General features: G+C 34.5%; 1 protein-coding gene across 11 annotated transcripts in view; it reads right to left on the bottom strand.

Moving 5' to 3' along the window:
* The window catches only part of PKP4 (plakophilin 4), a 247,843-nt gene that overhangs the window by 77,919 nt on the left and 157,919 nt on the right, over positions 1-12,005 (bottom strand). For 10 of the 11 annotated variants that reach the window (XR_006355508.1, XM_043991466.1, XM_043991465.1 and 7 more), the window contains one exon: positions 10,553-10,665. Coding sequence is in view for 6 of the 11 variants with exons in the window: in XM_043991466.1 (XP_043847401.1) it covers positions 10,553-10,665 (113 nt within the window). In the remaining 5 variants the exon portion in view is untranslated. Of the gene's footprint in view, positions 1-8,761; positions 8,864-10,552; positions 10,666-12,005 lie in introns of all 11 variants that reach the window. The other variant, XM_043991468.1, reaches the window with a different exon arrangement.

Below are 12,005 nucleotides of genomic sequence, written 5' to 3' on the forward strand. Positions count from 1 at the left end.
TTTCCAGCTTGAATCCCATAGGCATCTCATACTTAACAGGCCCAAAATGTAACTAATTGATTTCACCCCAATCAACCTCTCTTCCTAACTTCCCAATCTAGATTCACAACCTCAGGGTCATCCTTTACTTCTCATTCTTTCATCCCACATATCCAAACAACTGCCAAGTTTTGTCAATTTTAACACAATGCCACATCTCATCTGTCCCCTTCTTTCTATATTCATAACAACAACTTTAGTTTAGGCCCTCACAGCATATTTCCTGTACCACTACAATAGTCTCCTAATTGGTCTCCCTGCATTAAACATCTCCAATTCATACTCCACACAACGGCCACAATGATTTTCTTAAATTAACAAGAGTCTAAACATGTCATTCCTCTGCTCATTCAACAACAGTATTTCTATTACTTCTAGGATCAACTATAAACTTCTCTCTTTGGTCTTTAAAGTCTTTTACAACCTGGCTCCAATCTGCTTTTCTAAAAATTATTCTCTTTCACCCACCATATGGTCTAATCAAACTGGTCGTCTTGCTATCCTTCACTCACATCATTCCATCTCCATAATTTTGCAGTCTGTTCTGCATACCTGAAAAAATACTGTGTCCTCATCTCCATTTCATAGAAGGATATTTTCTTCAATGCTCAGCTCAGAAGTTACTTCTTACATAAAACATTTCCTAATTACCCCAACTATTAGTCTTCCCACCAATCAATAAATTGTGTTTCTTTTGTTTACATATATACCCACACCCATTGCATATACATACACTCATCTAGTCAAGGTCAAGCATTCTGAGTCAGCCTAGTGACAGAAGCACATAGGGATGAAGTACACTGTGAATACAAGTATATACTCATATTTACATAAAATGTGTATATTACATAACATATACATGTGTACATACACATTTATATATTTATGCACAGACATATATTTATATAAATGTTGTCTCTCCTGATAGAATGTAAGCACCTTGAAGGCAGGGACTATTTTTCCACAGTCTCTGTATCCTGAGTACTTAGTATGGTACCTAGAGATACAATGCTGTGCAAATTACTTGGGACAAGCAACTTGGCTACTGTTTTATTTTTCAACAGCAATGGTCATGCCTGTGTGCTTCTACTGGCACTAGTTTATCTCCGAATGCTTGACCTTGACTAGATTTAACAGGACTGAATATATATATACATATATGATTCTAATTATTTATGGATTACTGTAAACAAATGTCCTTTTCACAGTCTATTGTCATTTGGGGGCATTTTCGGATTGGTAGTGATTTTGCTGTTTAAAATGGCCCCCAAGGATAGTGCTATCTAGTGTTCCTAAACACAAGAAGATTGTGATGTGCCTTATAGAGAAAATACATGTGTTACATAAGCTTCATTCAGGTATGAGTTATAGTACTGTTGGCTGTGAATTCAGTGTTAATGAATCAACAATATTGTACATCCAGAAAAAGGAAGACATTTGCCTTCTTTATGTGTGGATGCCCAGGAAGGTGCTAAAGTAAATGTGACCAGAGGTTCACAGGAACCAAGCCCTATATTTCCTTTTGGAGCAGTGATTTAGTATTAGCTAATTCTGTGTTTGTGGCAATTTTATAGAACATAATGACCATGAAGGATGAAAATTGACTGTACATTTTTCATTGCTTTCTTTTGCTGTTTTTAATTACATGGTTTTTAAGAATGGATATTATTCCAAGGAGTTGTAACTCTTAAAAACCAAACCAAACCATTGCAAGTAGGAACCAACAAATTAAGACTTCTGAAAAAGGAAATGAACCTTTGAAATTGTCCTTAGCTGTTGCCATATTAATTCAGGCTCTCATTATTACCTCTCTCCTAGACTATTATATTAATCTTCTAATTGTCTTGAAGTCTGTTCACAAAGAAGTCACTTTCTTGCTTGCAGTCTCTACACAATATGTTTTTTCATGATAGCCAAAATAGTATTCTAAATGCACAAGAATTACAAATTATTTACCTCTTCAATAACTTTCAATGGCTCCAAAGTTATCTACAGGATAAAAGGCTTTAGTCTTTTTGTCAATCAAGGAAGTCCTGTAAGCTCTGGCTTCAGGCTTTCACAATCAATCAATCAGTCAATCAATCTCTCTCTCTCTCTCTCTCTCTCTCTCTCTCTCTCTCTCTCTCTCACACACACACACACACACACACACACACACGATCAAATAGATTTGTGATCTCAACAATTTGGATAGTACTTCCAACAATGGGGATTACAAACCATCCATGCCTATCTTCTATGACTTTTGTTAAAATTTTCTCCATAGGAGGTCCATTCAACAGTTCCTCCCTTACTAGCTTATTTCTGATATTACAAAGGTATCTATCAATGGATCTTGCAGGCTGCCCACTTGCTATCTATCCTTCATCCTCACCATGTTACAAGCCCATCTTCTTTCTTCAATCATATAATTTTCCTCATATCTTTTGTTATAGTCAGTCTTTGATGTTCCTGTTTTGTTCCATATTTCAACCTGTTCATACTATCAAGTGCCTCTCCATTGGGCTGTTTGATTTGTATTTTCAAGTCTTCATTTGTAGGTTCCATAAACATCATATAGGCCTGTTTCTAGAGAAATCTTGGGGTCACTCTAGTCTATTTTCCTCCTCCTGCTTTTATTTTAAGCCCAATTTGTTATCCCTTTGTTTTTCTCCTTCTCTCCCTACACCAACAAATATACAAATGCTATAGGTTATAAATTCCCCATCCAACTATATGTCATAAACTGAGCAATTTAAACACTTGGTTTTACCTGTGTAAATGGCTATGCCAAACATTTTTTTGCGTGTGTGTGAGAGGCAATTGGAGTCAAGTGACTTGCCCAGGGTCACACAGCTAGTAAGTGTCAAGTGTCTGAGGCCGGATTTGAACTTAGGGCCTCCTGATTCCAGGGCCGGTGCTCTATCCACTGCGCCACCTAGCTGTCCCGAGACACACTTTGTTAAAGAATAACATCTAAAGATGGGATTTTGCTTTATCAAATCAAATGCTTTTCATAAGAAAAAATAAGCACAATATGATCTTCCATTCTCTATATTCTTCAGTAAATCATAGGATGAGTAAGTGAATAAATGAAAAACAAAAAGCCACTAAATTCTTACTATTTACCAGGTTTTATTCTAAGCATTGGGGGAATAAATACAACAAGAGAGAGAGGGAAAGGGGCGGGGATAAAGAGGGAGGGATGCCCTCAATGAGCTTACTTATTCTAATTAGGAAAGCCAAAACATATATGGGAGTGGTGTCTAGGTAGGGGTATTTTGGTTTAAGAAGTCACAGTGGAGACATAGAGCGATTGAATGACATGCTTTTCCCAGGAATGGTAGTGTTGGCATGATTAACATTTCTAGGGAAACAATTAGAAAAGTATAGGGCAGAAGGCAATATGCACATGACACATGGACGAAAGATGGCTAGAGTAGTATAAGATGGCAAGACTGGGGTTAGCTAGATATGGTGAACAAATCAGAAAAATCTGGTCAAAGAGTGAGAGTGGAATATCCAGTAGGAATCAGAAAGATCATGGAAACATGTTAGGAAGACAGAGTGAAGTTTGGTGGATGTAGGGTCAATTAGATGTGATCAATCAGCAATCAGAAGATGGCACCAGAATGGGAGCTAGGGGAACCACATCATAGGCAGAAAGCAAAATGTATGGTGTGAAAATCATTGGTATCTTCCCCTTCACATATCTTGTGAATCAATCTATCAGTGCCCTTCTCATAACTACTACCTCCAGCCACCTCATTTATGTATATAGGAGATCTAATCTAGATGGTTTTCATGTCTTTGTTCTCCTTGGTGCCATTTATTCCTGCCCTGTCAGAGCACATGCAAGCACCACTAAATGTGGTGGTTCTACTGTCATTAATAATGAAAGAATTTGCCAGAAAAATCTTTGGAATTATGTATTCTTACCCAATTTTAAATTCTCCATAAACAGCTTAATTATAACTTTGCTTATTTGCGTTTCTTGCTAAATTTTCCTTAAACTGGTTGTACCCTCTACTGCTTCTCTAAGCAATATGAGGCGATACTGCTCATAGCCTTTGATCATCTTTCACTGAAAGATTTTAAAAACAAGTCGATTTTCTAAATTGGTGTTGCCTTTATCTATTATATCTTTACATTTCGTAAGTGTATTGAATGTTTGCTGACTGAAGTTACTTTTGAGCTTCAACTGTTCCTTAATTAGGGCAATTGATTTATGGCACTTGAATTTTGGTACAAATTATAACTAATGTCAATGTTTTTTCTTTTAATCATTCCCATCCTATCAGAACTAAGTAATTTTAAACTACATTTAATACCATTTGCCCATTTAATTTACATATGTATATAGGCGTATATACACACACTCATATATGTAAAGACAGGGAGTAAGAAGAAGAAAGAAAGTAGAAAGAGAGAAAGAAGGAATGAGCATGGCATAGTGGATGGAAAAAAGCCTGCATCCAAATCAGGAAAACGTGAGTCACTGAATATTTGCCAGTATTAATGGTGAGTTCCTCATGAAGAGTTTCCTATACTAATGAAATTACAGGTCTGTTCCCTGCACATCCTGACCCTAAACCAAAAAGATTTACATAAACATGAGTGTTCATATATAACTCTTTCCTATGTTATTCTCTTTCCTCATCAAAATTGAGTAACTTCCTATTTCTGCTGGTCAAAAACCTTGCTCTGTTTTAAGATTCAGTCCAGGTGTTACTATCTCAAAGGCCTTATGGAATACCTTAGCTTGAAAAGATTCTTTCCTCACCAATATCTAATAACTCTGTTTGATCTCTCTAAGTACTTTCTCTAACTTGAATTATATTTAAGTATATAACTTGTCCTCTAATAAAATTATACATTCCTTAATGGAAAAGACTGCCATTTTATCCTTTTTGTATCCCCAGCAACTAGGAGTGCTTTGCAAACAAGATGAAGTTAATTTTTATTGAACTGTTTTTAAATAGTAAATATTAATTCCAGATTAGATATGGAACCTATCATTCATTCTATACTATTCAAGGTTGTTTAGCATTTTATAGGTTTGGTTTTTCACAAGTATAAAATGAAATTTTACAAATACATAACACAGCAAGACTTAGAAAATTTTTATTTTAATAACATGGAAAATTAATGGTATAAATGTTATTTTCTCCATTTTTAGTTGAGAAAAATGAAGGTAAGAGAATCCAATTCCATTGACTTCTCAATGTCCCTTCTACTACACCTCACATTAAATGAGCTAATAAGCTCTGTTGAGATGTTATGATAAATGAAATGCACAGAAAAAAAAAGATGTGCTGTTTATCTTTAGTACTTTCACCTTGATTTACATGTTACTGAAAGTTAAAAGATAAATATTTCAAGGAAAGTAAAATTTTCTGAATTTTTTATTAAAGGAGTCAGTTTCACCATAATGTGGCATATGTATTCCCCCTGAACTAATGAGAAATTATGCAATAAAAATAACAAAACTTATGGGGAAGATGCGGTTAGTGGCACAATACAAGAACTTTGTCAGTGACAGATTAAAAAAAGATAGGAACCTAATAAAAATGGCAGCACAGTTTTATACATGTTAAATGGTTAAGAAATATATAAATACCACAATAAATAGTGGTTCCTTTTAAGCTTCAGGCCATATGAGCCAGTTGAACAGAGAGCAACTCCAGGACTTTTGGGGGTGGGATGGGGCAAGGAGAAGTGGTAAGCCCTTCTCTGCTCACAGCTCCGACTACACTAGGAGATATATAACAAACATGGCAATTTAACTTGACAAATACCTGAAGTTTGCTTGTGGAAGCAGGCATCTGAAGGGCTGCAGCTTGTGAGTTATTGTGAAGTGGGGCTTAGAGTTCTGCATTCTCACTGTTTCTCAAGGAAGGAATCATGTAAAAGCAAACTCAAAATTCGTGTTATGCCCAAAATGTTCCCTAATTTATCAAACATGCTGGAAACAAATTCCCATTTTCATAACATATTTTATAGCAGAACTGACTGTCCTATCAGATTAAAAACTAAGGTGATTTTTCCAAGTCACCAATAACAACATCTAAGTAATAGTAGTATTTAGGGGGAAGCTAGGTGGCACAGTGTATGAAGCACCAGCCCTGGATTCATGAGGACCTGAGTTCAAATCTAGCCTCAGACACTTGACACTTACCAGCTGTATGACCCTGGGCAAGTCACTTAATCCTCAGTGCCTTGCCAAAAAAAAAAAAGTATTTGGAAAGCTCCTTGAAACATGTATCTTTACAGAGGTGAATCAGAATTTGAATGAGAGAAATAGGCATTTGTATATGGGCAATAATTTATATGCATAATATTATTCAATGTAAAAATAACTGTCTCACCTGAATGACTGAAGTAGGATTCATATTAATACTTAGGTAAAGCATAATTACTAAGTTTTCTATTCAATAAACTAGATTTATTTGGTATAATATTTTCAATCTAAAGGGAATTTCCTGAATGCAAACAATAGCACCACTCACAAGAAGATTTTCTTTTGCAAAAGTCAGGAATATTTGACAAGTAATAAGTACAAAGGAGTACAGGATGTTTCCCTGCCTTCAGGTTCTAGTTATGGGGCTGAAAGTTGATGGAGGAATGAGAGAATTCAGGTACATATCTCTAACTCACAAACAGAAAACTTTCCTGCCTTCACTAGTCCAATCTATTACTCTAAAATATATTTTTCTGGAAGGCCATAGAACAGAAAAATTGTCCTTAGGGAGGCAGCCAGTTTTCTCAAGGCTTGGTAAAAATCAAATGAAAACATTTTTGTGATAAAATCAGAAATCCAAGGATGACATATGAATGACCTAAAAATATGACAATTACTTGATGAGTCAAAATATCCCATTCTACACATTCCAAAGTTGAATAGTTCATGAATCTGCCATAAGTGTATTCAGCATATAATAATAGGCAGTATTTTTTATTAAGCTAGTTGGTAGTAAGTTAAAATGGGAATGGGAGCCAAACTGATTAGACAGTATATGCTACATTTTGTTAATAAGTGTTATTGACATTTTACAGTTACATGGAACATTTTTACTAGTTCTACAAAATTAGAAAACAAGATAATAGTAAATGGATTCTTTGAATTCTGGTAAATTTTATATTATCTATTAACATTCACACACAGATGCAATAACATTTAAATTTAACATTAATTCAAATAAAAAGTGATCCAACATTGAAAAACTTCATACTCTTTTCTCAAAATTGAATTTAGCATATAAAACAGCAATTTTGAGACCAAAGCACTCTATTCTTATTGATTTAGTGACATATTTATCTTGAAAAAACTGAAGGGAATTAAAATTCTTGTTTGAATAGTTTTTCAATCCCAATAGAGGGAGACATCCCGTAGTATTTCTAATCTAGAGAGAAGAACAGCTGGTCAAAATTTGCCCTTTTAAAATGTCCATACTTAAAAAAAAAAGTTTACTGCGAAATATTTAGGTAATTGTATAAATCAAATGAATAGCTCTAACAACCTTACTTTTGGTGATTAACTTCTATACTATTATTAGACTTTCCCCTAAAGCATACCAGTCTAGGATTGTTTATGAAAACAACACTGCTATGAATAATTCACTCCCATTAAAGACTCATTTTTATATCCAAGATTTGCGATCAGATAGAAAAGATATTCTACATCAACCACAGTATGTTTATATTGTTAAAAGAAGGAAGAAAAAGGTGATGGAGAAGTATGATGATCACAAGTTTCAAGGTGACCTGGAAGCAAACCACTGTGGATTATGAAGAAATGAATAATCTGATGGGAATGAATAATTTTCACGGGAATGAGTGTCCATAACACACAGGGTCTTGAATAGGGCAATGAGGATGATAAAGGGCTTTGAGTTCAAACCAAATGAGAACCAATGAAAGGAATGGGGGAGATGCAGCTTATAAGAAAACTTAGGGGAGAGAGAAGCACTGTTTCCAGGGTTTTTTTGTTTTTGTATTCTTAAAGAATTATCACACAGGGGAAAAAACAAAACAAAACAAAAATTAAATCTATTTTGCTATCCAGAGCTATAAAAAAAGATGAATGAATTGGCTTAGGAGGTAATGATTTCTCCCTCATTCCACTCAGTTATGTTGTGGAGGGGACTCTTGATCAGGTACATGTTGGACTAGATGGTTGCTAAGAGTTAGAAGGGACATTAGTGATATCTTCCCTCCCCATTTTCTACATATAAGGGCACAGTGATTCTATATATTGAAAATTAGATGTTTATAATCATGAATTTTAAAAGAAATGACTTCATATATAATATAATCTACTATTTACTTTTTAACACCCTGTAATCATAAATGCATTTTGGATTTCATACAGGATTGAAATTTTAGATTAGCTTAAATATACTAATATATATTTAAATGGCAGTATCTTAAATTTCAAAAGTTCAGGGATCTGTAACTTTAAAAGTATGTTTATTTCCATGGGTGCATAGTGCAACCCTTTTAGAATGACTTCATGAATTGCTGTGACTAGGGAAATTCATCATCTAATGGCTAAAATTTTGGGAATGTACCTTTTCAAACTGGACTGTTTCCTGGAAATAGAGTTCACTGAAAGCCCTATAATCATTTCTACCTTGGAAGGCCCTCAGAGCTTATGTTATTTATAGTCACCTTCAAGAACCATAAGGGTCACTTTCATACCAAAATGAGGCATTAAAACAGGATTCAATGTTGAGGTAGTTACCTGATAATTCCAGAAAATTCAGGTATTACTGATTTTTCAGGTATTCAAAGCTCTCTATTCAACAATCATTTATTGAGTGCCTGTTGTGTGTCACACACTGTACTAGGAAGTAAGGATACAAAGACAAAAATCAGCCTGTTTCCTCAAGGAGGCTCATGTTTTAATGAGGGCAAAAAAACCCCATATAAAGATAAATGCAAAATATATGTAAGATAGAAGTAATGGGATATTAAACAAGTCACTTAGCCACGCAGATCCTCAATTTCCGCATTTATGAAGTAAGGGAGCTGTACTAAATAGCAAGCAAGCAAAGCAAGACGCTATCTGGGTAGAAAACACATATAAGAGGGTTCAACTTTATAGCAAATAGTAAGTCCCCAGAGTCCTCTGGGTGCAACTGCAAATAGACAACAGCGCCAAATGGTACAGAGGCAGTTTCATGGCTTATGATATGAGCCAGTGGACCTTGGGTTGCAATCATATGTTAGGTGTTCCTTGACTAATAACTTATGAAAAGGGGTGTGACCCTGAGAGTTGGAATGAAGTTGAGTTTTTGACTAGCTTTGGTAAGAATAGGAGAATCAGCACCTGGCTACAAACTAGTACCTGATAGAAACTGGGCACTGGAAGAAGGGAGGGGCTCTTGAAGGCATGCTTCTGCTGGGCCCTCTAGACCAGGGCTTCTTAAATTTTTTTCACTCGCAACCTCTCTTCACACAAGAAATTTTTATGTGACCCCAGGTATATAAAATAGGTATATGTAACCTTTTACTGTTGCCAAGTTTTTCACAACCCCCACATAAAGTTATGTGACCCCATATGGGGTCTTGAACCACAATTTAAGAAACTAGGCTCTCACCCATTGGTTATCTTCATATACTCTCTTATAGTCAAACGAGGATATCTTTTCCTACTTTCTCTCTTCTTTATTCTTTTACCTATTCTTTTCCCCACACCTTAAATGGAATTTTTACACATATGTGCATTGACATACATGTGTGCACACACACAAAATCAAGAACTTAATTTGTACAATGAACTATGTTAGGTGGGAGGTATACAAAGATGAATTAGACATTGAGCCAGTTCTCAAGAAAGTAATAATTTAAATGTAGGAAATAAACATATAGAAATTGCTATATTACAAGGGAAAGTGAGATTAATCACAAAGCTAAAGGTCAGGCAACGAGTTAAAGAGAAATCTAAGGAAGAAAAAAAATCACCTTATTTACAGAGATGGGGGTAGTGTCAGAGAGTGGGTAGTGTCAGAGAGAGAGATAAAACAGGGACACCTTTGTGGAAGAATTGATATATGGGTTAGTTTGTTCACAACTGTTTGTGAAAAATTGGAAGGATGTATACCTTTATTAAGAGTTCTTAATTAATAGTTACTGAATTCTCAAAATTGATATCAAATGAGGCATATCTCTTTCAACGAAGCACCTGTGAACAAAAATTCCCAATTCTATATCTTCCAAATATGATGGATTATTTATTTTACCAAGGTATTACTATTTAATCACAAAAATTAATTTGTTATATCTACACATGAGAAGTCAAGTCCATGAAGACATTGTAACAGGTTTTACTACTTCATTTAGATAATATTCAAGTTTTTCAAGAAAACTAAATGATTCAAAAAGAGGCCTTTCCATGATAATAATGAGCATTATTGAGCATCAAATGCAGCAATGCAAGTTAATAATAATGATATTAACATCTTTATGTTTATGTTAAAATAATAAAAGATTTGACTTGAGGATACATGCAGATGAAGCTGTCAGTCTATACCTTGTACTGGCAATGCTTGGTGATTCTGCTCCAAGCCTACATCTTTCTAGCTGACTAGCAACAATTTGTCTCTCCACTTCCAGCTCTCTGGTGAGTCGTTGAAACTGAAGCTCCTATAATTTAAGAGAATAAACACACATGAAGTGTCTAGGATTAGCTATTCAATGTTATGAATGAATATATGCCACAGTGAATAAAGTAACAAATCAATATTATAATGTTAATTTTGCCTATATATAAAAATTTAGTTTCTTGTGAAATGCAGAAAAAATATACTAATTTTAAACTTTTCAAACTTTAAGGTACTAGGCATAGCAAACAATGTTTAGGAAGATATATATAGTAAACAAAAGTGTGTTCCTTACCTTTCCAGAATTCTACTACAGTTCCTTAATACATTACAAATTTATTTAAAGCATATTTCAAAATGTTTGTATCAGACAACCAACAACCAAAGCAGTATTTGATTCTCAATGACAACTTTTTATAATAATGCCATACATTATTAAAAACACATTTCAACTGTAGTTACACATTCCAAAAATAATAAGAATCACTTCATTATGCCTGACATATCCTCTAACCTGTACAAGGTATTAGGAAAAAATGTCATCTTTCTAGTCCCTGGGACTGCCTTACTTTTCTCTACCACGTTATGTAGCACAATTTTCCCATTGTCCTAAATGTAGTTATGTGCAATACTATGCTAAGAGAAGAGAGTAAAGAAATATATTTAAGCCATGATGTGTTTTAAATTGTTATTAAAAAAAGAAAACCTAGATAAATTGGCCAACTACAGTTTCCCATAATTTCCTTTATACCAGAAAAAGAAATAAAAATTACATTTCAGTAGACATTTTACATTTCTTTATAAAGCTTTTATTGTTAATTTTAAATCTTTGTGAAAATTTTCTATACATCTGAGTATCACATATATTTCATATGCATTAAACTACAACTGATAACATTAATAAAACACCACGATATGCTGAGCCATATTGTCTATTAATGCAAATGAAAAATTGTAACTAGCTTAATCTGTTAATCACCAGTGGCACAGTGACTAGATAGTAGATAAGTGAATACTATGCACAGAAGCAATTTAAAAAATCTACTTAAAAGTATCACAACATGGAGATCAGCAAAAATGAAACAGTAGGTAGAGCAATATAGCCCAACCTCTCCCACAACTATTCCAAAAAGATCATGTAAGAGCCTTACACTAGTTAGTTAGGAAATCTAAGAAAAAAACTATACTGGGTTATTTTTCTAACACAAGTTAGTATAGGAAGTCAGGTAATACTTATAGGCCTGAGGAAGGAATTCAGCCAGGAAAGCCTGTGCTAAAGCTTCCAGCATAGCAACTTGGACCTGTTTACCTATATAAGGAGCTGGGTCCAAAAATCCATCCGGAGCAGAAATTTGAATTGTAAACTGAGTATGGAGTGGTACA

The sequence above is a fragment of the Dromiciops gliroides genome, chromosome 3 (genome assembly GCF_019393635.1).
Source record: "Dromiciops gliroides isolate mDroGli1 chromosome 3, mDroGli1.pri, whole genome shotgun sequence".
Taxonomy (NCBI): Eukaryota; Metazoa; Chordata; class Mammalia; order Microbiotheria; family Microbiotheriidae; genus Dromiciops; species Dromiciops gliroides.